At 36.2% G+C, this 26,707-nt stretch overlaps 1 protein-coding gene across 6 annotated transcripts in view; it reads right to left on the bottom strand.

The window, feature by feature from the left end:
- Window positions 1-26,707, bottom strand: part of TRDMT1 (tRNA aspartic acid methyltransferase 1) — a 44,594-nt gene that overhangs the window by 15,734 nt on the left and 2,153 nt on the right. For 4 of the 6 annotated variants that reach the window (XM_036023806.1, XM_036023789.1, XM_028506602.2 and 1 more), the window contains exons 2-4: window positions 12,204-12,313; window positions 2,653-2,729; window positions 466-537 (exon numbers count right to left, since the gene is read on the bottom strand). In XM_036023806.1, the coding sequence (XP_035879699.1) occupies window positions 466-537; window positions 2,653-2,729; window positions 12,204-12,313 (259 nt within the window). Of the gene's footprint in view, window positions 1-465; window positions 538-2,652; window positions 2,730-11,948; window positions 12,007-12,203; window positions 12,314-26,707 lie in introns of those variants that run through there. The other 2 variants (XM_036023791.1, XM_036023798.1) reach the window with 2 other exon arrangements.

Raw genomic sequence — 26,707 nt, 5'->3', positions numbered from 1 at the left:
AAACTCATATTTTATTCATTTTTCCCCATAATCATGGCACACCAAATAAAGTTAACATTTGAAATGTTCATTTCCATTTAGTTTATCTCAAAACATGATTTCACACAGAGCCTCTGCAGCACAACTCAGAGGGTTGCCACGTACACAGAATGGTGACAGGGTTGGCGCAAGCTTCCAGGCCATGGGCACCAGCATTTGCTAACAAAAGCTTCATCTGCATTAATACTATGAACACAGGCAATAGAATTCAGCTCTTAGGCTATAATTCCCTGTCACTCACTGTAGTGGCAACTGTAGAATCAGCAAACACTTGCAGTTATTCTATTAGTCGTGGCAGAGGATAAATGACTGCACAGTATCTAGAGGCAGCATACACTGCTAATTCCTATAAAATGACCAACATCACATTTCCAGGTCCAAAGTTTTAAATTTAAGGTAAGTTTGTACAGGAATCTAAGGTTTTACCTTGGGAGGATATCTAGAATATGTAAGAAGCTATTTGTCCTTGGATCAGTCACATCACCTTGCAGACCAATTCTAAAGGGATTGAGAAAGCACACATAAGTTTATCAAGAATCCTACATAAAGATACCAGATCACATTTAAAAAGTCAAAACCAAGTGAATTAAAATTAGTTGGGCCACAGAGAACAAAATGCATTTATTCATTAAATTCTTTAGAAGGCCTTGCCTACCTAGTAAACACACTTAAAATTTATTTTTACAAAACAATATGCCAAATAACTTGCATAAAGCAAAGACCAAGAAGTCAGTGGTGAAAAATAAAATCAATTACCCTCTTAAAGTAACTTGGATTAGGAAACACAGACACACACACACACACAGTCACAGTCACACACACACACACATACACACACAATAGCTGATGGCAATGTTTGCTCTGCCCCAGATAAGACAACAGAAGTTCCAGTCAACAAATGAGCTGCTTGGGTAGGGTGGCAACACAGACCATCTAAGCAAATCAAAGTAGTAGGGAAAACTAAGATAATCTTGTCCAATATAAAAAGGAGAGACTTAAGCTAGCTGAAGTCTTGATTCTACAAGCAGGAGTTATAACTTGGTTACTTATACTAACTAGGTCAAAACAGATCACTTAAACAGGCAGTATTTGGACTAGCAATCACTTCTTACAAGTAAGATTCAAAACAGTTAATTGTCTAACCACTATGCTGTATACCTGAAACTAATATGAAATAATTTTGAATGCCAACTTTAACTGAAAATTTTTTTAAATGATTCAAATTATCAAGCAGGAAGAAAGACTCGGATTGCGCCTCAGGAGTAGAAAACAGAGGGCTGTGCTACTTACTAGCCTCCTAGTAACTTAAATAAGTTACCTAATGTCATGTGTCAGTTTCCTCATACCTGACAGAAAGGCTAAAACCATCAGTGGGCCTGAGATTTAAATGGGAGATTAGAGTGGATTTGAACAGATCCCTCAGAAATCTTGTGTTCTTCTCACTCTGGCCCTTTCCTTTCAGCATCCAAGTGATGACAGTACTACAGAAGCAGGTACTGCTACCTCTAGCACAAGACTATATAAAGGAGCTGAAAAATTCCTATTGTCTAGTGCTGTTGTAGCCATCACAGCATCATACACAGGCAATGCCTTACCTGTTTGTGGGGATACTGACATAGACTTACTGCACTGCCAGGCCTAGCAAAGTATAGCACATATAATTATGTATAGTACGTAATACTTGGTAATGATAGTAATCAACCATGTTGGTTAAATACTGGTTTATGTATTTAATATACTATACTTTTTTATCATTTTAGAAAGTACCCTTTCTACTTATTAAGCTAAGTTTGCTGTGCAACAGTATGCCAGGTTACACTGGCAACAGCCTCATAAATATAACATGTTCACCATGTCGCTTGATTTCATCATTTTCTTTTGTTTGATTTAATCTCATGTTGTTTTATAAACTTAGAGTAGCCTAAGTGTACAGTGCGTATAAAGCCTACAGGAGTGCCCAGTAATGCCCTAGGCCTTCACGTTCATTCACACTCACTCACTGACTCACCAGAGCAACTTCTAATCCTGCAAGTTCCACTCACGATAAGTACTCTATATAGGGGTATCATACTTTATGCTTGACACCATATTTTTACTGTACCTTTTCTATGTTTAGATATGTTTAGATACCTAAATGCATACCATTGTGTTATAATTGCCTACAGTGTTCAGTACTGCACATGCTGTACAGGTCTGCAGCCCGGGAGCTACAGGTGCAGCACATAACCACATGACCAAGACGTGTGTAAGTGTGCTCCATGACACTCACACAGGGATGGCATCGCCTGGCCACGCACTTCTCAGAGCATACCCCTCCTGTTCAGTGGGGCATGACTGTATCTCCTTAGGTATAAAAGAGGTCCTGTGTGGTCACTGCACATCTACTACTGACCAGATCACTTTGCTCATGAGCAGTAGTTGCTATTTTCTTCATAATTAACACTGAATTATAAATATGAGTAGGTAAAATAAATTATTTACAAAAAATTTCAAAACTATGAAAAGGCAGGTGCTGTATCTCAAAGTGTCCATGCTCAAAACTATGGTATGATTTGATTTAACGAGTCCTTCAAGAGCACGCTTTTTTAACAGAGAAATATTTATTATACATACCTTGTGAACGGCTGACAGGGAGGGCTCATTAAAATCATATCGAAAGATAATCTGTCAAACTCTTCTAGCGTAATGCCCTGAGGAATGAACATTTGGGGGAGGGGATGTAAAATGTTATAGAATCGGAAAGGAGTAAAAATGCTAATTATAAATATATCAGAAATTATAACAGTTAACAGCTTTATTTACAATACCTAAAAGTTTATATAACACAATATTTTTCAAATCAACTTTCCAAAGCAATCTTGTGGAGGAACCAACGTTACAAAAAATTAAGCAACTTTCCAGAGCTCCAGAGCCAGCCAAAGCAAAGCTCTAACAGTCCTTTACTGGACCCTAAGCATTTCTTGACACCAAGACACTGTTGTGTTTTCCAGAGTCACACATGGAGAACTTTATTTTATAATGAATGATTTTCAGCATAGGATCAAATAAATTTTAAGTACTTCCCTACCAGTAATTTTTAGGAAATGGGATGTACCCACCAGTCACCATCCCTCCTGTGTGTGTGTCTGTCAGTATAACACCAATGGAAACTGGTCCTGTTGTCAGTTATGCAAAATTATCATGTTGTTCTATAGTTGTGTCTAGTCAAAGAACTTCAAAAGATGGTAGGTAATATTCATCAAAATTATCCCTACTGAGCTAAGCAGTTGGAAAATGCGCTATTTTGCTCCTGTTCTATATATCAGAAGATAAAATACAGAGAAACACAAGTCACAAGTTTGTCAGTTCTCATGAAGCACTCCTAGTGTGCACTCTTAACCAGAAAGTTAAAGCGACAGGCCCAGAATCACACAGTTTCTAATGATGACACATGTCTGAGGACTTAAGTACACACATAAAGCAGGAAAAGCTTTACTCTGAGTTCCATAAAGACTGAGTTGACCTAGGGAACACATTAGTTGTCTCTACAGTATTCAAGTTTAAATGTACATGTCTTCCATTTTTAACTCACAGGCTTTTAAGTAATTCAAGATATACATGTACAATGAAATCAAAATTTAATATTAAAAAGTTCCTAATACGCCTCTAGGAACATTAAAAAGTTCCTAACATACGCCTTTGTTAGGAACAAAGTTCCTAACAAAAAGCAATTTGGAAGTCATACAGTGAACAGTCAGTCAGAAATATTCGGCAGGCAGCACAGACAGCTCAGCACACTCCAGTTAGCCTGTCAGCACACAGCCGTGTGCTGTGCCACTTACTGATTTCATACCTCAAATGTGGACTGATTACAGCTAAGTTCCTAAAACCAAAGTAAAAATTACATAACAATCTGTCACATCAGGAGAATCCTGATGTAAACAGAGCTAATATCTCCAATACAGCTAGACATGAAATATTACAAATTTAAAGGATTCTTGAAAACTGATTTTTTTATAGTATGATCCAAATGATAGAGCAGTTATGCAAAAAACACTCACTCACATCACTCAACTTTCTTTAGCCTGGCATTCTAGGTCAATAAATATGTTGTGATTCAAGTTATGGATATACACAAATTATCTTTAATACAGCTGACCCTTGAACAATATAGGTATGAATTTGACATGTCTACTTATCCATGGATTTTTAAAACAAATAACTGCTGTGTTTTCGCACTGCATGTGGGAGGCCACAGATACGGTGAGCTGGCCATATGCACTGATCTACACCAGTGATTTTCAGCCTTTTTGATCTCCTGGCACATGTAAACTAATTACTAAAATTCTGCAGCACACCAAAAACTGTATTATATTTTTTGCCAATCTGGCAAAAAAAAAAAAAAGTAGGCACAACTGGACAGCTATTATTGTGTTGGCTGTTGTCATTTTTTTTTTATTTGACAATCAAGGTAAAAGAGGTCAGTGCCCCCGACTAAACAGTCAGGCATTTTATGTTTTAAAAATTCTTGTGGCACATCTGCAAATTTTGGTAGACAGAGTGGGATCCTAGAACTAATCCCTCACAAATACCGAGGGGCAAGTTAAGTTTTTGGAAAGTTAAAAGTTGTATGTGACACATGTTTTACAATTACTGCCTGCTGCTAAATGCAGACTCAAGAAAGAGGGGTCCTCATACTTTCTCTCTGTCCAATTGCAGCAGCCAAGATTGAATGGGGGACCAGAGAGGGCAAAAAAGCTGTACATGGATTTTTGATGCACAGGGGTTGTTCAAGGGTCAACTGTAATTTGACATTATAAAGCAAATGGAAATCTATTCTTTTTCCATAAGCTGGCAATACAGGTTAATGAACACAGCTTTGCTTTCATAGAACATTAGATTAACTCAGTGTGGTAATGATGTTTATCACATATTAACGAGCAGTTTTATTTCTCTCTACTTCTTCATTCCTTCTTTTCTCAGAATGTTTCCTGGCTACTCTTATACTTAATTTTCATTTAAACTTTAGGAAGAGCTTTGTAGATTAGAAAACAACTTTTGACTATTTTAGTGAACATATAGTTAATCTAAAGAGAAAGAAAAAATCTGTACGATGTTGTTATCCTGTGCAATATACTTTTGTTTCTCGAATCTCTTTTATTCCCATATGGGTTACGCAGATTTCTTGTAAAGTTTACTTCTTGGTGTTTGTAACTTTCACTTAGCTACTATAAATAGAAACTTTCTTCTATTATATTTTCTAATATGTTTTGCTTATATACAGTAAACTGCTGGCTATCAAATCTTTGTAACCAGCCTCCTTATTAAATGTACCAATTGTTCTTCATATTATTTTTAGTTAACTATTAAATATACTAATAGTTCCTTATATAATTTTTAGCACAATATATTTTGTATTTTCCAGGCATATACAATTATTCGTTGGAATCCTCAACATATACTATTTCTCTTACATAAGTGCATTAGGTAATATCTACAACAACATTAAATAACAGTGCACATCCTTGTCTTATTCATTATTTTAATGAGAATGCTTTTTTAAGGATTTACCATTGAACATGTTACTGGATTTGGAGATATGCGTGTGTGTGTGTGCTTAAACACAAATATAAACACACATGCATGTGCACACATAAAATCACTGTCACATATATCTTGTGGTAGTATTCATTTGTTCTAATTTTACTAAGAGAAACTGAAAATGATCAGAAAGACACTGCATTCTGTCAAATGTTTTCTAGCACATAATATTGCTCTTTTCAATTGTCAACATGTTACATAATATTAATAGAATTTCTTTTTTTTAAATATCGTTATGTGAAAGCCTATTTTCTTTTTTTTTAAGATTTTATTTATTTATTTATTTTTAGAGAGGGAATGGAGGGAGAAAGAGAGAGAGAAAGAAACATCAATTTGCGGTTGCTGGGGGTCATGGCCTGCAACCCAGGCATGTGCCCTGGCTGGGAATCGAACCTGCGACACTTTGGTTCGCAGCTCGCACTCAATCCACTGAGCTACGCCAGTCAGGGCTAGAATTTCTAAATACTAAACTACTTTTGTATTCCCAAAGTAAAATCAATTTTGGTTATGCTTTGTTATTCTTTTAATGTGTTTCTGATCCATTTGGTCATATTTTACTCAGAATTTCTGAGTTTACAGTTTCATAAAACAATGGTTTGCCTATTCTGTAGCATATAATAGACATTCACTAAAGCTTACTGAGTGGGTATTTCCTACCATTTCATGCCCTATGAACCCTGATGTTATTTCGTATATGAATATTCATGACAAATATTTTTTAAATATTGTACTAATTATCATTAAAAAGTAACTTTCTATGACTCTTAAATGTTTTATGCTTTTAAGTCCATCTTTTCTAATATTAATTCTGAAACCCCTGTTTATTCTTTGTTGGCATTTGCCTGGTATTTGCCCATTTTTAAGGATAATATGTTGTTCATTAAACAATGTTCATAATTCACTAATATTTCAGAGTATCTACTATATGCCAGGCATTGTGTTAGGTCTGGGAATACAAAAATGAACATACAGACAAGGTTTGTTTTCACATCAAGTTTACATAATAGTGACTTATAGTTTCTCATTTTCTACCTAAATAAATCACAGATTTTAGTTTTATTACTAGTTTTCTTTACAACAGAAGGTTCCTTCCTGCTCCTGGTTGAAAACCTACACAGGATTTTTCAGGCCTTATGACTGGCAAGTACAAAAGTTCTGCCTGGCAGGGCTCAGGCTTCACTGGGGATGCAGCCACCACAGCTGCGGAACTGGGGCAGGGCAGCCTCTGAGGACGGCTGTAGTCAAGGTCTTAGGCCTTAGACAAGGTCTGGGCCAGTCATGCTCTTCATGTATTTGCATTCCTAGGTCCCTTTATCCTTCATCAGAGACCTTGGGCAGAGGTGCTCTTCAGGCACCATCTATTTCTGCCAAGGATTCCTTACAGGAAGAGGGAGAAACTTTGAAGATACTTCTCCTCACTTTGACTAACAGCATTTTCCACATTTATCCTTATCCCCACCCTCACACATGACCAGCCTTCCCCCAACATTGAGGGCTCCCTCAACAGGGAGCTGACCCCCATGTCTGTGATGATCCACCAACTCTCCACCAGCGTGCTGTCACATGGAGAAATAAAACGAGGGTGTCTGCATTTTCTCTGCTTTTTAGAGACTTGCATTTATCACCACAGTACATAATTAAGGTTTCACTCTTTCATTCGCCCTGTTGCTTTAATCACCTACTCCAACCCCTGAAAGCTCAGTAGTTCCCAGCTCAACTGAGCACCTTACAATAACACTAAATATTGTCCTAAAAATCTATAGCTTCATTTGCCTTTTGAAAAATAAATGTACTTTTTAAGTCTCACTTTCCTTTCCTACTCCGATTACATTATTAGTTCTACACTGCAAAGGTTTACATTTTCACTCTGTTTTCTAACCATAATTTCTTCCTAACAAGGCAGCTTCATTCCTGGGTTTTCTACTTCAGTTCATCTCTTGCTTTGTTAGATTAAGTGATCAAGTAATTTTTTTTCAATGAAGCACTGTGGGTAGTATAGTTCATGAGTTGTAGGTTTTTATTTTAGGAAATTTTTCGTCTATTTCTGTTAATATTTTTGTTACATTTGTTTTATCATCTTCAGGGGCGCTAATTATGTTTCTCATGGATCACTTTTGTCTTCAGTAGTTATCATTTGTTCTGCAACATTCTGACCTGTGTTGTTTTCCATTTTATTTTACTTCATTTTTCTCAAGTTCCACCCTCATAACCTATTTGCAGCACTAGCCATTTTACTTTTTGCTACTCTGACATGACTTTTATTACTATAATTATTTCATTTTTCTCCTGTTTTTTTTCAGACCACTGGTATTTTTCAAGCCCTACTATTTATTGTCTTATTGCTTTTTGAACTTTATATACTCATATAGTTATTTGAATTCTTGTTTTACATATACCATGTTTTATTTTAATGCTTCAAGCTCCCACAGACATGTTTAAAATTTTCTTCTGCTTCTTAATGTTATTTTTCTGTTATATATTCTATATGTGAACCTAGGAGTTTGCTAAAAGACAAGGTGAACCTGTGGCAGCTCTATTCAGGTAGTTTGTGGCTGCACTGTTCCTAGGAAGAACCTGCAATATCCTTTAATCTAAGAGAGTGTCTTTGTCCCTAAGCCCATGTCGCATTCAGGGCAGGCAGAAAGCATGCAGAGGTTGCAATGACCCTTTCAGCCTAGTGATTTAAATTTTTAAGTGTCTCTTCTCCTGATTTTGAACAAACAATTGCTGGGTATGGAGGCCTCCTCCCTTGCCATTCTATCCTTTTTAAATCTGCACAAAATATGTAGAGGTCTGCATGAAGTTTTGCCATCCTCATTCAATTTTGTACCAACTCCACTGCACTGACACTATTCTTCATTGCTTTTGGTTTTGGCTTATGGCTAAATCCTATTTTAACTAATAATGATTTTCCATCCCCTCTTTTCTATTATTTTCTTATTTCTACTAGGAAAAGGAATAAAGTTTGGGAATACAAATATATTTTTATTCCACAATCAGTCCACTCAAAGAGTATGGTATACAAGTCCAATGTCTGCACTAAATAGTAAGCTCTGAAAGGCAAAGACTGCATCTTAGTTATATTTGTCTTTCCTTGAAAAGCTAAATGCCTTGCATAAAGTAAATGTTCAAATGATTAGTATACGCTGTTTTATTAAACATAAAATCCCTAAAGCCTCTCATTACTCCTAAGTTCTCCATTAACCTTCTATCCCTTTTTAAATATGAGGTGGAATCTACCAATAGAAACAGACTCAACAATGAAAGTGATGATGAAATAGCCAAGATTTTAAAAAGAGTCATTATCAATATTATCAATTTGTTCAAGGACCTAAAGAAAAAAATGAAACAAAATGAAAATATAAAAAAGAATTAAATGAAAAATATCTGAAATGAAAAATTAAACAATGAAAAAAGCACACAAACCCCTGAAAATACAGCAATATATTATGCTCCAGTAGAATAATAATATCAAAAAATATTCATACACACACAGATATACATACACACACACAGCACACACATAAATTAGAAGTAAGTGATGATAGGAGACAGAAAAAAATATTTGAAGCTATAATGGCCAAAACCTTCCCAAATTTGATAAAACCAGAAATAAGAAAAGCATAATGAGGTCCAAGCAAAAATATACAAAAGTTCATCAAAATAAAATTCATGAAAACAAGTGATAAAGACAAAATCTTAATTGCAGCCAGAGAAATAAATAAATTAGGAGAAAGGAAAAGATTATAACTTCTAGTCAGAACTTAAGCAAACCAGATAACAATGAAAAGTGCTAAAAGAAAATTTTTAATTCATTGAATGCTATGAAAATGTCCTTGAAAAATAAATAACTTACAAAAATGTCCTTGAAAAATGAAGACAACCAATAAGGCAATGAAAATTATATTTCACAATAGAAATATATAAAATTCTTCTCTACTCTAAAAGAGATGAGATAATTTGTCACCTGCCAAATGTACATGACAGGAGATGCCAGTAGAGGCATTTCAGGAAGAAAAAAATATCACATGAAAACTTTGATTATAAAAAATGAAGAGTGCAGAAAATAATGGAAGCATATGTAAATATAAAATATTTCCTGTCCTTTTAAAACCCTTTAAAAAATACTTGACTACTTAATCCAAACAAAAATAACAACATATTTTGGGGTTTGTAACACATCCAGCAGTAAAATGCATGACAGCAATAGCATAAGAGACAGGAAGGTGAAATGAAAGCACACTGTTATAATTTACACATGAAATATTATAATGGTCTTTGAAGGTAGCCTCCCATGAATTAAACATACATGTTGTAAACCCTAGAAGAGTCACTAAGAAAATAAAAGGTATATAATAAGATATATCTAAGAAGAGTAGAGAATAGTGAAATATTAAAAACAAAATCAAAAGGAAGGCAGAAAAAGAGGGTAAAATTTTTTTACAAGATTGGAAAAATAGAAAAGAAATGACAAGGAGGCAGTAGAATTAAGTCCAACACTATTAACAACAAGACTAAAAAAAAATGGTACAAGCACTCCCATGAAAGGCAGAGATTCTCAGGATAAGTAAAAAAATCAAGACTGAACTGTATGTTGTCTACAATAAGTCTAATTTCAATATAAAAACAGACAGGATAAAAATAAAAGCATGAAAAATATATATGCACAAATACAAATCATAAGAAAGTGGAAGTAGGTATATTAAAATCAGGAAAAGTAGACTTCAGGAGAAAATGGGGTAAACAAAGATTTCTTAGGACACAAAGAAGTATCCCATAAAAGAAAAAAGTAGTAAATAATTTCTGAACTTTGATAAACTCAGTAAAGGAAATAAAAAGACAAGTTACAAAAGTAGAGAAAATATTTGTTATACATATTTCTAACAAACAACTTGAATCCAGAAAACTTAAACAACTCTTAAAACTAAATAATACAAATATACCAAATAATAAAAATTGGGCAAGAAATTTCATCATAGAAGACAGAAATGACCAATAAGCATATGAAAATATACTTAATATTGTTTATCATCAGATAAATGCAAATTAAACTCACAATACCACAAAAAAAAAAATCACAGTACCACTATACGCTCATGGAGTAGCTAAAATTTAAAAGACTGACAATAGCAAATGTTGATAAAATGTGAAACAACTGAAACACTCAGACGCTGAATTTGAGAATGTAACATGGTACAAACCCAATGGAAAACAAATAGCATTTTCTCACAAAGGTAAAGAAACTTACCATATAACCCAACAACCCAACAGTCCTACTCTTAGGTATATATCCACAAGAAAATAACAAAGGTCTACAGAAAGGCTTGCTCATGAATGTTCCTAAGAACTTTTTTGTAATAGTCTAAAGCTGGAAACAACCTAAATGTCCATCCATATCATGAGTGGATATACATATTATAGCATATAATATTCCATTCTATAGAATATTATTCAGCAGTGATAAACAAGAACAGACTAGTAATAAACACAAAACATGGATAAACTTTTGCACACTAAAAACTACACTGAATAAAAGTTAAAAAATTACACTTAAGAGTTTTATTTATGATATACTAGAAATCAAAAACTTAATCTGTAGTGACAAAGCAGACCCGTGGTGAGCTGTGGCTGGGGCCAGAGACTGACTAAAACAGGGCACTAAGGAACACTCCAGGGGTCATGGATGTCCTAAGTGTAGATTATGATGGCGGTGGTTCCGATGTTGCATGAACTGGTCAAAACTCAAACTGCTCCTTCAACTGGGCGCAATTTATTCTGTGTAAATAACGACTTTATGAGAAATTTGTATGCAAAATTTTTCACATGAAATTGGAAGAAAAAAACAATTTCATATTGTTTTTTAAATAATGTACTTCAGTGTTAAATACTTCTTAGCTTATCATATGTGAAATAGTACCTTTAACTTCAACAGGCTGGCTAAAATAATAGCAATTCTTTTTGCTGCCAAGTTATGCCTTTCTTTCTGAAACTGTAAGTGAACACAATAACAGTACCTGTTTATACTGTGAAGTGGATATTATTTAAGACACACTGGAGGCTTTCTCATTGTTAAGCTAATAATGCCTTGTGAAAGGTATCTACAGAGAAACCATGGTAGTTTTAACTGCTGATGCTGTCTGACAGAAAATGAATTTTGAATGTCCTTTACTCTGCCCGCAAAAAGTAGTATCCAGTGATTGCCTCCCTTGCTTTCACTCCTGCTATATTATACATATACATAGTACATGAGTATTGCTTAAAAGTAAAGAATCAAGCAGAGTTTAATATAATTACAAAACCAAGTATTTACAAGTCAATCATCTTCTTACATTTCAATCCTGTCTCTCAGAGACCAAAATACTGGTCTTGGTCTTTCTGTCTCTCAAGCTGAAAATTAAAAAACTAATAAGGCAAAAAAATAGCATGTTATCTTTTGATAGAATATAAAACATTAATTCCTTTCTCTTAAACTTTTTCATTTATATATAATTTATCCTTGAATTTGGATACTAGCGTCGTGTAGCATTTGTCAATCACATTTTTCTTGCTATATACTTATGAAGACAATAATAACAGTTACTCACTTCAATTGTCTTGGCCAGTAACTGTGTGTGAGGGAAATTATACTTGTATACTTCGTTAGCAACATTGTTCACATCAATGGCGGCCACCACGTGTGCAGGTACACAGCTTTCTGTAAGGAGAAGTGGGATATCTTCAAATGTAAAGTCCCTACCATTGACTTGTTCATAACAGAGAGAAGTCGAAAAATCTAATTTTGAAGCACATTTCCTCCTTTCCTCAATTATCTACTGCAGCGATTTTCAGCTGGTGTAGGCATGCACCCTGCTGTGCCACAAAAAAATTTAAAACAAGCAATGCCTATTTAGTCAGTGGCACTGTCCTCTTTGCCCTTAGCCTGCCAAATAAAAAAAAAAAATGACAACAGCCAACACAATAGCCATCCAGCATGAATGAACCAAAACTGTACCTACTTTCTGTCAGATTGGTGTGCCATAGAATTTTAGAGATTAGTTTATGCATGCCAGGAGATGAAAAAGGTTGAAAATCGCTGATCTAGTTGGATCTCAAACTGTAAACTGATGACCAGGCTAGGCATGAAGTGAAATATTTAGTGCTTCTGGTTCATCTCTCTAACTGCATTCCAGTGCTACAAGTAAGATTAAAGTGTTTTACTCATTATCTTTTATATATTGCTTTTACCCTCCATTAATATATATGCTTAAGTTACACAAAAAATAGGAAAGAGAAGTACATTCATACAAGCAATATCACTTGGAACCTTAGATAAATAACTATTATTTGTTCCTCAACTTCTAACATTAATACAAAGCTGCTTCCCAACATCACTGAAAATGCTTTTAGGTAAGTTCAAGGTAAGTTGTTTTGTTTTGTTTTGTTTTGTTTTGTTTTTAAATAAAAACAGTCTAACTGAGACATAACTCACATACCACAAAATTCACCTGTTTAAGGTTTAGGTAAGTTTTTAAGTGAGAGAAACAATTAATTGGTACCCAAATATGAAAAGTTCACAGACCAAATATTAGAAATTTAGACAGACCAAGAGAGACTATGAGAAGAGTAAGGGAAATAATTGTGAGGGCATGCCTTCACTATCTTTCTGCTAAAGAAAAGCTCGTTCAAGATGCTTTTCAGATTCTGCCATAGTCTTTAAGTGGCAGTCTAAATTTGAACTATGTAAGCATAGCTGCTATTATATTTTGCAATTATCACCCTCTTTCTTCCCTCAAACACACACAAAATCAGCTATGTGTACACCTTGTTACAAATCAAAAGAAAATGTGAAGAGTTTTAAAAATAAAAGTATTTAAAACTTCTTAGGAAAACAGGGAAAATATTATAAACCTATATAGTAGCTCCAAATGGCTACTGTATTTCTTTAATGCCCATTTGCTGTTAACAGCTTAGATAGCCCAAATATATATGGAAGGAAGGAAGGAAGGAAGGATGGAAGGAAGGAAGGAAGGAAGGAAGGAAGGAGGAAGGAAGGAAGGAAAGGAGGGAGGGACAGGAGAAGGAAGGAAGTGGGGGAAGGAAGGAGGGATGGAATATGAGAAGCTAGGATTCATGAAGCAGGCATCTGGAAATAAAACCAGATCACAGAAGCTGGGAAAAGGGTAAGGTTCATACACATTTAGAAATCACCACCACACAGTGAGGCCTAGAGAAGATGATGCCAGAGAAAAACAAGGGCATCTATGACTCTAAGTAAATATATACTAAATGTCTACTAGGCTCAAGACACCTGGCTAGGACCAATCACCTCCTAGGTCCCCTGCTGCCTTGTATAGAGGTCTCTAGGAACTTTGAGATCCAGTTAGTAATATCACAGGTAGCTACTTCCAACTGAGTATAAACTCAACAACTAGTTACTTGCCATAATGTAAATTTTAATTATAAACTGTATCTTTGTCGAAAGCATTAGAGAGATCTTGAAATATAAATCAGGAAGGCTTTTAAACAAACAAAAAGAAAGTATATAAAGATCACTGGCCCTGGCTGATACAGCTCCATGGATTGAAAACACTGGCTTGTGAACTGAAAGGTCACTGGTTCGATTTCTGGTCAGGGTATATGCCTGGGTTGCAGGCCAGGTCCCTAGTTCAGGAGTATGAGAGACAACTAATTTGATGTTTCTTTCTCTCTCTTTCTCCCTCCCTCCCCCTCTCTATGAAAATAAATAAATAAAATCTTTAACAAAAAAAATAACTTTGTAAAATCAGAAATCTATTACTTATGAGGTCTGTCCAGAAAAAGTCCAGCCATTGTTAATGTAATAGAACGGTTTGTGTAAAACTGATGTAAAAGTAACCTGGCGGCCAAGGGGAATGTACTGGAATGCATATGTATGAACTATGATGACTTCATTGTACTAGTCAGTGGGGGTGTTAGACCCCATTGTGTGAGCACATGTACTGTGTGGCCGTCACATTCAAAATGACTGAGTGAGTAGAGAAACGAATCTGCATCAATATTTGTGTGAAGCTTGAACATTCCTCTGAGGAAACTATTCAGATGATTCAGAAGGCTGCAGCTATGGGCAACTGGTGACTGACAGCTTCATCATGACAATGAACCTGCTCATGCATCACGTCTAATACAGAATGTTTTTGTGAAACATCAAATCACTCAGGTGACTCAGCCCCTCTACAGTCCAGATTTGGTGCTCTGCAACTTCTGGCATTTCCCAAAATTAAAATCACCTTTGAAAGGAAAGAGATTTCAGACAGTTGGTGAGATTCAGGAAAACATGATGGGACAGCTGATGGCAAATAAGAGACCTCTGTGAGGTCCCAAGGTGCCTACTTTGAAGGGGACTGAGACATCATTGTCCTATGTACAATGTTTCTTGTGTCTTCTTCAATAAATGTATGTTGCACAGTCCATGGCTGGATACCTTCTGGACAGATCTTGTATAATTCACGTCAAGAACGAAGCTACTACTAACCATCATAAGAGCTCAGAATTAAGTAAACTTTACAGAACTATTTAATTGTTTTGCTAAATAAAATATGTTGTGATTTTCAAGATGCAGCCTGCTTGCATCTGCACTTTATGTGCAGCAAACTGAGAGTGCCTGGAGTGGGTAAATATGACTCTTTCTTTCTTTCAGGCTGGTTGAAAATCCACAGTGATGTGTTGGTTCTTTACTATAATCAATAATTAATTTTCTGTCCTTTTATTACATACTTGGAAGATATAAAATCTGACAAACAGCAATCACCAAATGATTGCTTCATGTGGTGATTTGAGAACAGATGAACTGGAAACTCTTCTCAGGAACAGTGAGTATGTAAGTCAGTAAACCAGTGCACTCACTGTTTGCACATGTTTCAGGCTGTTGCAAAATCAGGATCTGCTGTGTGACCTAAAAAGTTACTTCCATGATGAGAAATGGTTGTACTAAGACATTACTGATTAATTTTTCTGCCTTTTCCAAATAATTATTTGGGAATATGGGTGTGTTTCTAAGGAAAATGTTAAACACATAACAATTTAAAAGAGAAAAGCTGTCAATTCTGTGAAAATATTAACTTGAGTTCCAAAGATAAATTGTCCTGATATTTCCTAATGTATTTAAATCTATAGCCCCCAAAATCTATCTTACACTGCTGATGAGTTTGGAAAAGGTTTAAGTAAAAGTATCAAAGTAAATACAATTCAACAGAATTTTGCCTATGTAAGCCCCATCCCTTAAGTGATTCAGGAGCAGTAATTCACAAAGGGGAGAGAGACCAAGGGGAAGGCACCCATCAAGATCTTTTGATGGAGGTGGAATGAGGGGATATGTTTTCAGTATCTTGATTTAATACTACAGCTTGATTTTATTCATGATATTTTAGTTATTATTCCAGGTTGCATATCTACCCACAGGAAGCATGGGTATTAAAGGTGAGACACTCAAGTTAGAGAAATGCAATATAAAATTTTTTTAATGTTTAATTAATTTATTTTAAAGTATTTTTAATTGATTATGCTATTATAGTTTTCCCAATAAATAATTTTAAAAGGTTCTCAGATTGGATCTGTAAGGAAAGAATAAGGGGTATCATGCTCCCACTGCTATGATCAGCGAACTAAAAAAGAAAGATTTAGTTACATACGAGAAACTTCTAGGCGAGACGTCAGAAATATCACAGACAATACACACATAATTCCTGCTCTCAAATATGTTTCTTATTAAGGTAGGAGAGAATCATACACATACACATACATTACTTGAATAGTAATAATGTTCCTTCTTATTCTCATCACTCTTTCTGGAAAAATTATGGGGAAGAACCTCTGATTGATAGTAAAAAAAGAAAAAATACATTTCTTTTTTTCTTTTCCTTCTTTATACTTTATTTTCTGATCTACGCCTCATATAGGTGAGTGATTATTTGAATTACCTCCTCAAAATCACACCTGAAACAACTAATCAGGTATGTTAACACTGACATCTAGTTGTCAAGTGGAAGATCAGTTGAATACATTCAATGTCTATTTCCTCTCATTTAAAGTAATAGCTTAATTAAGAATAAAAGCACTAAGAAAAAAACAGACCTGCAAGGATTCTAAATTTAAAGTCATTACCAAATATTTCATCACTATTAGCAAAATACATTTCTTGTTCCATTTTTGAAGGTTTTTGCATTTCAAAAATAAGAAGTAAATTATTTCTATGAGTTAAATAAAATAAATAAGTTTGAAAAAAATTTAATCCTTAGAAGTTTAACTAGTAGTCAACCCTAACCAATTTACTTTGGGTGAAGACATACTTTAGATCATTGTTACTCAGATCTGACTAATTACAGGAGCCCATCAATCAAAAAGTGGATGGGACTGTTTGAGATGTGTGTATAGAAGAGAGCTGGGGGAGTGGAACGTCAAATGAATGTTTTTTAAAAGGTACACTGAGGGAGTTCACATAGAAAGGAAAATGAAGATGCTATGTCACTTAATATAAAGAGAAGCAGAGGCAATGAATCTTGAAGAGGACCATGAGGAAAGATATTAAAGTATAAGAAATCTTTCTAGTAAGCCTCTAGAAAAGTCCATTTGAAATGGTGTTGGCATAATGAAGTAGTCAATACAGCTAGTGCTCCCTACATTTCTCCACTCCCCCCACCCCATAACATACCATAAGCTTCCCTGTGCAGAAGAAAAGCAAGAGAAAAGGCAGTTTTGCTAGAGGCCACACAACCGTGCACAGCCCTGCATTACCCTTATTAGTTATATAGCCTTGGGGGTTGTAGGGAGCCTCAATTTCCAGGGACATAATCTGGTCCCCAAAAGAAAGTTTAATAGATAATTGAAATTAGGCTTAACTTGAAATTCTAGAATAGCTTAGTACAGCAATTTTCAACCTTTTTCATCTCATGGCACACATAAACTAATTATTAAAATTCTGTAGCATGCCAAAAAATATATTTGATGATCTGACCAAAAAAGGTATCATTTTTGTTGATTTACAAAAAATAATAATAGTAATTACCCATGCTTTTTGCTCCAAAGTGATTTCTCAAAAAAAATCAGGTGCCTATATATATAAAGATTTCTGGCACTAAGAGTTAACCAATCAGAAGCAGTCTTATTATGTAATATGACAGGTAAGATGCAACTCTACTATATGACCTATATATTTATGGTTCAAGACAGGGCATTCACACTGGATGGCTATGGCTGTGTTAGCTGTTGTCATTTTTTTTTATTTGAAAATATAAGAAAAAAGAAATTAGTGCCCCCTGACTAAATAGTCAGATATTATGTGTTTTAAAAGTTCTTGTGGCACACTGGTTGGAAATCTCTGGCTTAGTACATGGGTAATGAACTGCAATAATGAAAATATTCTGTATCTGTACTGTCCAATATGGTGGTCACCAGGCACATGTGGTTATTGGTGATTTCACATAGCTAGTTCAACTGAGGAACTGAGTTTTAACGTAATGTAATATAATGTAATGTAATTTGATTTAATCTATTTAAACCTCAGCAGCTCCACATGCGGAGGCTGCCACACTGGGCAGAGGCTGGGGGTGCCGTCAGCAGCAGTCCTGGGTGGAGGCGTTGTGCAGCTCGGGTGTCATGACAGCCCATGGATGGAGTGAGAGACATTCACGTTCAGTTTCCAGATCTGACACTTACTAAATATGTAGCCTTGGGAAATTTAATTTTCCTCTCCAGGCCTCAAATTCTTTGTCAATGAAGTGGACATAACAGCAGTTCCCAAAAGGAGCTGCTTTAAAAAGCAAAAGAGCCCTGCCTGGAGAGCCAGCAGGCTGGACTGCTGTCCTGTGCACCAAAAGGTTGCAGGTCTGATCCCCAGTCAGGGCCTGTATGGAGCCTATGGATCAATGTTTCTTTTCACATCAGCGTTTCTCATGTTTCTCTCCCCCTTTCCCACTACCTTTCTCTCTCCCCAAAATCAGTAAACATACCCTCATGTGAGGATTAAAAAAAAGTAAATGAAATAAAATACCTAAAATACCTAGTATATAGTAGATTCACAATAATTATTAAAACTCTTATTCACTGACTGACTTCTAACTGGAATATTATAGACTAAGTAGACAAAATGATAATTATGATTATTTTAATTAAAACTAACAAATTATACTAGTGAGGAAAGTTTAAGAGATATACCTGTTCACCTGGGTGAAAATTTCAGGGAAAATAATTCTAAAAGATTTTAGGGTGACATAAGAAGGGATCTTCACAAATTACAATAACTAGATGGCTCCAATCTCTACTATGAAACACAAAGAGAAAATAGACTAAAATTTAATTCCAAAAGATCAGCATTAATAAAAGGAAAAATGAGCCCTGGCTGACGTAGCTCAGTGGATTGAGTGCGGGCTGCAAACCAAAGTGTCACAGGTTCGATTCCCAGCCAGGGTACATGACTGGGTTGCAGGTCATAACCCCCAGCAACCACACACTGATGTTTCTCTGTCTCTCTCTATCTCCCTCCTTTCCCTTTCTAAAAAATAACTACATAAAAATCTTAAAAACAATAAAAATAAAAATAAAAGGAAAAATGACTTCTGGCCAGGATGGAGGCGTAGGTAGATACACTTTACCTTCTCGTACAACCAAAAGAAGGACAACAACAAATTTAAAAACAAAAGAACAACCAGAACTGCCAGAAAATCGAACTGTATGGAAGTCTGACAACCAATGAGTTAAAGAAGAAATATTCATCCAGACCAGTAGGAGGGACAGAGATGGGCAGCCAGGGAAGAGAGGACATGCGGCAAAGCAGTGGCTGGTGGACCGGGCAGTCCCACATTTGCGTGCAGATAAACCAGGAAGAAAAACTGGGGAGCAAGACAGACCTCGAAACCCAGGGTTCCGGTGCAGGGAAATAAAGCCCCAAAACCTCCGGCCATAAAAACCTGTGGGCATTGCAGCAGCAGGAGAAACTCCCAGCCTCACTGGAGAGTTCATTGGAGAGACCCACAGGGTCCTAGAAGGTACACAAAACTACCCACCTGGATACCAGCACCAGAAGAGTTCAATTTGCTTCTGGGTAGCAGGGAAAGTGAGTTGAAAGCCAGGAGAGAGCGGAGAAGTGGCATTGTTCCCTCTTGGACCCTTCCCCCACATACAGCACCACAATGTAGCATGGGTTGCCCTTCCCTGGCAAATACCTAAGGTTCTGCCCTTTACAATGTAACAGGCACACTGAAACAAAAGACATAGCACAAATGAAAGAACAGATTGAAACTCCAGAAAATATAAAACTAAATGATGAAGAGATAGCCAATCTATCAGACGCAGAATTCAAAGCGCTGGTCATCAGGATGCTCACAGAAATAGTTGAGTATGGGCACAAAATAGAGGAAAAAGGGAAGGCTATGTGAAGTGAAATAAAGAAAAATATACAGGGCCCTGACCGGCGTAGCTCAGTGGATTGAGCTCGGGCTGCGAACCAAAGTGCTGCAGGTTCAATCCCCAATCAGTGTACATGCCTGGGTTGCAGGCCATGACCCCCAGCAAACACACATTGATGTCTCTCTCTCTCTCTATCTCCCTCCCTTCCCTCTCTAAAAATAAATAAATAAAATCTTTAAAAAAAACGAAAAAGAAAAATATACAGGGAACCAACAGTGAAGGGAAGGGAGCCGGGACTCAAATAAACAAGTTGGAGCTGAAGGTAGAAATAAACATTCTACCAGAACAAAATGCAGAAACAAGAATTCAAAAAAATGAAGAGAGGCTTAGGAACCTCTGGGACACCTTTAAACCTCCCAACGTCCAAATCATAAGGGTGCTAGAAGGAAAAGAGGAAAAGCAAGAAATTGGAAACTTATTTGAAAAAATAATGAAGGAAAACTTCCCCAATCTGGCAAAGGAAATAGACTTCCAGGAAGTTCAGGAAACTCAGAGAGTCCCAAAGAAGTCAGACCCAAGGAAGCACACACCAAGGCACATCATAATTACCATACCCAAGATTAAAGATAAGGAGAAAATCTTAAAAGCAGCAAAAGAAAAGGAGATAGCCACCTACAAAGAAGTTCTCATAAGGCTATCAGCTGATTTCTCCAAAGAAACCTTACAGGAAAGAAGGGGCTGGAAAGAAGTATTCCAAGTCATGAAAGACAAGGACCTACATTCAAGATTACTCTATCCAGCAAAGCTATCATTTAGAATGCAAGGGCAGATAAAGTGCTTCCCAGATAAGGTCGAGTTAAAGGAGTTCATCATCACCAAGCCCTTATATGAAATGTTAAAGGGGTTTATCTAAGAAAAAGATGATGATCAAAACTATGAACAGTAAAATGACAACAACTCATAACTATCAACAAGTGAACCTTAAAAATCAACAAACTAAGCAAACAACTAGAACAGGAACAGAATCACAGAAATGGAGATCACAGGGAGGGTTATCGGTGGGGAGAATGGGGGAAAAGGTACAGGGAATAAGAAGCATAAATGGTAGGTACAACACAGACAGGGGGAGGTTAAGAAGAGTATGGGAAATGGAGAAGCCAAAGAACTTATATGTATGACCCATGGATGTGAACTAAGGGGGAAGGATGCTGAAGGGAGGGGGTATGCAGGGCAGAGGGGTCATAAAAGGGAGAAAAAATAGGACAACTCTAATAGCATAATCAATAAAATATATTTTTAAAAACCTGATCAATTGTATTTAATACTATTTGAAATTTTTTAATGAAATCATTCAAAAGATTTTTAATCATGGCTAATTTTTGTTGAAATTTTAATTACAGATCAGTTAATTACCAGCTCTGATACCCTAAAAGACCCCTAATTTCCTCCCAGTTGAATAAAACAGGGATGATGGAGCCCAAGGTGGCCCAGCCAGCTCACATACCTCACCCTGTGCCAAAGGTGAACAGAATCAAATGCTCATTTTTCTGAAGTCACATCAGTTAATTTACACTTAAGGAGTTTGCAAGGGTTCTTTCTAGATTCTAGCCAAATCATTTACTGCTTACAAGTCTGGTAATTCACCAGATGCCTTCCTGATAAAATCCAAAATTCTCAGCATAATCTGGACCCTGGATACCTATATAACCTCCCCTCTCAACACTGTCCCTTGACCAATCCTATACTCTCTTTCAGGTCACACCTGCCACACTCGTCATATACACTTTTCCCTCAGGTGATAGCAAACTACTTACCATGTCCCAAAGGGGTCATACTTCTCAATCTTAGTGTTTCTGCACATGGTTAACAGACCTAGCCGACCCTACCCAACCTCGGACATCATCTCTCCAGTTTTTGGTCATTCTTACTGGTCCTTCAGGACTCACACAGCTCAGGCATGACTCCAGGAAGCTTTCAGAAGGAAAGCTTCACATTTACCCCAGGGCACTGTCTTTCTCACTAGAATATGTGATCTGACAGAGCTCAAGCCAAGTCTCATGGGTCTGGGCATCTCATTACCCAGACACTGCCATAAATGGCACCCACAGGCCCTCAATAAACACCTCTTGACTAAAGAGATGCACAAGTATGAGTGAATTTGATTTCTAAAATCACTTCCTGAATACTGTTGATTACCCTCTTCACTGTCCTATTCCTGAGAACAAAACTAGCTTGAAGTCTCTAAGAAGCCTGTACTTAATGTGATGATCAATGTTTACTACAAAGTTCACTTTTATGTAGGTTGACATTTAAGTCAAATATTTACCTTGGAAATGAAGTAAGTTTCCAGAATGGCCTACAAAATTCTATTTACCTTACAAATGTCTTAAATACAGCACCAACGGCACTGCAGTCCAGCCATCAGTATTTATGATAGCATTTATATCATACACCGCACACTCATCTAGGTGCTAAGAATATAAGACGAGTGGACATTTGTGTTCTGCTTTGCCATCATTTACTCTACCTTTTCTGGTAAGTCCCAGATTATCTTTGGGGTCTCCCCTCACTCACTATCTGTCAAAGTAGTTCAGGCAGCCTCAAAATCTCCACCCCCAGTTTCTATGAAAGCATGAAGTACCTGCCCAGTAAAACTTGCCAGAGTGGTTTCAGGATGAGCACAGAACTCAAGACAATCAGGCATGAGAGGGAACGGCTGGCTTTTCCTTGGGTAACTAGGAAGAGATACTTGGTCTTTCTTACTGAGTTTAACCCTGGAAGGATGTAAGTTCAGAGGCTACTTCATGCAACAAGAGAGGAGTGTATATAAGAATACACTCAATCCAGAAGGAACAAGGCTGAGTGAGATATATGGGGTTTCTGGTGACATGAATTAAGCCCCATTTTCAAACTCTACCCCAAACCAAGCCTACATTTGGGCTTCATTATTACAGGAATACTTACAACGTTTATGTAAACCAGTTTGGGTTGAATTTTCTGTAACTTGAAAATAACAGTTCTAATAGGCATTCAAAAGAACACATTTAAAATATCATTTGTCACTATGAGGAAATGCATTTCACGTTCCAACTTGGCAAGCAGAGCAACATGAATGCCAAAAGCTTTGTGAATGAGTAACTAACTATCTACAAAATAGAAGCACTTCTCTTTAAATGTCCTAAATTGAGGCAATAGTGGCAGGAGTCCCAATGTGGGGAGCCAGGGCTCCATTATGTGGCTACCCAATTCCCTAAGCTTATATACATACACTAAATAAAACCAGTATGTAAAAAACTATCTGTAACCTGTTATCTCCAATGTCTTTTAAAAAGCACATAATATTCAGTTGTACAGTATTATCAATTCTTATAATTCAAGTTCTGAAAGTAAAAACAACTAAAATAGACACCTCGCCTATAGACAATTCAAAAATAAGGAATTTAAAATGATCAGTTAACACATAAAAGGATACTGAACCTCTCTAATAGTGACAAAAATCCACATTAATCAGTTTTAACTATCAGACTAGCACAGATTTTATAAGAAGAACACTGCAGTACTAGCAAGTATTTAAGAATACATGCCCTTCCTCATGTTGGCTGTAATATACACTAATTCAACATTTCTATTATTAGACTTCACAATTCCACTTCTAACAATTTATGCTAAGGAATCATGTGGACAAGAAAGTAAAGATATAACTGTTAAGACCACACACACCTATGAGACTAGACACGTTGAAAACGACACCCATATATATTGACATGTAGTGATTTATACATTTTTAAGTACAAAAAGCAAGTTACTAAACATCCTGTGGAGTAAGGATGCAAGTTTTGTGATGTGTACGTGTGTATGTATATATGCACATTGAGAAAAAAAAACAGCAAATGTCAACACGTGCTCTCTCGGTGGTAGAGGTGGAATTTGGAGGTAATTCTTACTTCTTCCTTTAAACTTTTTTGAATTATTTGGGTTTTCTCTCTTTACAATAAATATATAGTATTTTTATAATCAGTAGAAAGCAAACAACTTTTTAAATTTTGGAACAAAATAATTCAATTATTCTCTTGCTTGTGACCCCAAGAAATTACAAAAGTAAAGTAAATATCAGGGACAGAAGAGCCCAGTCCCATCTGGCAACTGTCAAAATGTTCTTTGTATCTATGAGTCTGTTTCTGTTCTGCTTGTTCCTTTATTTTGTTTTTCAGGTTCAATTATGGATAGACATGTATTTATTGCATTTTATTGTTCATATATTTTTTCTTCTTTTTCTTAAAGAGGACCCTTGAACATTTCATGTAATATTGCTTTGGTAGTGATGATTCATTTTGCTTTTTCTTGTCTGGGAAGCTCAATATTTGCCCTTTAATTTTAAATAATAACTTTGCTGGGTAGAGTAATTTTGCTTGCAGATTCTTGTTTTTCATCATTTTGAATATTTCTTGCCACTCCCTTCTGGCCTACAAAGTTTCTGTTAAGAAATCAGCTGACAGTCTTATAGGAGCTCCCTTGTAGGTAATTAACTGCTTTTGCTGCCTTTAAGATTCTCTGTCTTTGAGCTTTTTCATTTTCATTATAACATGTCTTGGTGTGGGTCTATTTGGGTTCCTCTTGATTGGGACTCTCTGCACTTCCTGGACTTATACGAGGAGGAGCCCCAAAATACCGGAATTGTGTTCTGGAGGGAGGGCCCCTTGTAGTACAGGCTTCCTTTGTGAGGTGAGTGTTCTAGAAATGCAGTGTCCTCTACAAGCTGGAAATAGCAAGGAAATGGGTCCTTCCCTACAGCCTCCAAAAGGAACACAGCTCTGGCAACACCTCCAGAACTGTAAGATAATAATTTGTGTTGCTTTAAGCCATTAATTTTGTGATAATTCATTACAGCAGTAATAAGAAACTAATGTATACAGCAATAATAGAGGTGTGGAGGAAAATATTTATATGAAGGATATATGCTATTTTATTTATAATAGTAAATTATAAGCAACCTAAATATCAAAAAATAGGTATTGCTTTGAACAAGTATGGAACTTCCATAAAATAGAATATCACACATCCATTAAAAACCAAGTTTTGAAATATATTTAATGGCAAAAATAAAATTCAAGATATTCTAAGTGAAACCAGAAAGCTACAATTTATTTTAATATTCATGGATATATGTAGAATAAAGATTAAAAATATAGGATCTAAATCCTTAACAGTCTTTATTTCTGTATGAGCATCATGTATGATTTTTATTTTTAAATTCCTTCTTGTCTGTGTAGCTTCAGTATTTTCCAGCAGACCGTAATCTCTGGAGGAAAGGAGCATGGTCATCCTGTTAAAGCTGTATCCCTATCACACAGCACAGTACCTGACAAAAACCACCCACTAGTTATGAGCTGAATGAATAAATGCATATGTTTTCAGTGTTTCCCAGTTTTTAAACAAATGCATCATACAATTAAAGACAAAAAGAATATAAATGAAAATGGTGTTTTTTAAATATTCAACTTCACTACTACTCAAAAAATCAAAATAATAACAGAGTCAATTACATAGTTTTAAATATTATATTAGCATATTTATGGTCACACAGTTTACTGGATATATCCCTTTAAAATGTAAGTTGACAATCTCATCAACTTTTATAAGGTTCATGCTCTAGAACTTCTTCACTCATTCAGCAAATGTTTACTGAGCATCCACTATGCAACAAGTACTATTCTAGGTGCCAAGAATATAACAGTTAACAAAATAGAAAATAAACAAATCCCCACACAAAACAAATGAAAGTCCCAAGCAAAAATATCTCCACCTTCACGGAGCTTACATTTTAGAAAGGTTGGTAGTCAATAAAAAACATAAACAAGTAAAATAAATAGTGTAATAGGCAGCAGCAAGTGCTAAGAGAAAAATAAAACAGTAAGGGGGTAGGGAGAATGGACACAGGCTGCAGTTTGACAGTGGAGAAACCCTGAGAAGATGACATTAAAGACAAGGGACTGGTCATGTGGCTACCTAGGGGACCGCATTCCAGACAGAGGGGAACAGCAAGCACAACGGCCCTGAAGCAGGGATGTTCTTGATGTGTTTACCAGTAGCAAGGAGACCATCGTGCCTAATACATGCTCTGGGAGCTAATATTGGTAACAGGACAATGTGCATTTTTCCCAACTGTTTTCTAAGGCCAAACACACTCACACACACACACACACACACACACTCCATGTATGCATCCAAATATAAGACACCCAGAATAAAAGCCACCCTCCCATCATATTCCCCATGAAAATATCCAAAATTAGATATATGGCCATTTTCAATATAGATGATGAAAAATATAGCTGAAATATTTAAACAATCTCATATTACATAAACTTAATTCATTAGAGAGGCAGCAGGAAGGCTCCATGGATCACAAAGTCATCCAAGGAAGGCAACTTTGAAGAGGCCACACACCAGCTTTGGACAAGTCAGTTGAGAGCACTGTGGGTGGAGCCTATAGGAAAGGCCAGAATGTAAAGGGACATGGAAGGTTTGAGGAATACAGAGAAAGAAGACCAGCGGGCCTGAAAAAGAGAACTAGGGGAAGAGTGGAAGATAATGTTGAAGAGGCAGACAGAAGCCAGACCTCACAGGTCTAGTGAGAAGGTAGGACTGTGATCCTAACCTCAAATGGAAGCCAGTTAAGCAAGAAAGTGACATGATCCAGTTTACTGTGCAAAAAGTACATTCTGTTGCT

Source organism: Phyllostomus discolor, chromosome 1, assembly GCF_004126475.2.
Source record: "Phyllostomus discolor isolate MPI-MPIP mPhyDis1 chromosome 1, mPhyDis1.pri.v3, whole genome shotgun sequence".
NCBI classification, from domain to species: domain Eukaryota; kingdom Metazoa; phylum Chordata; class Mammalia; order Chiroptera; family Phyllostomidae; genus Phyllostomus; species Phyllostomus discolor.
This window is presented reverse-complemented; position numbering and strand designations above follow the sequence as displayed.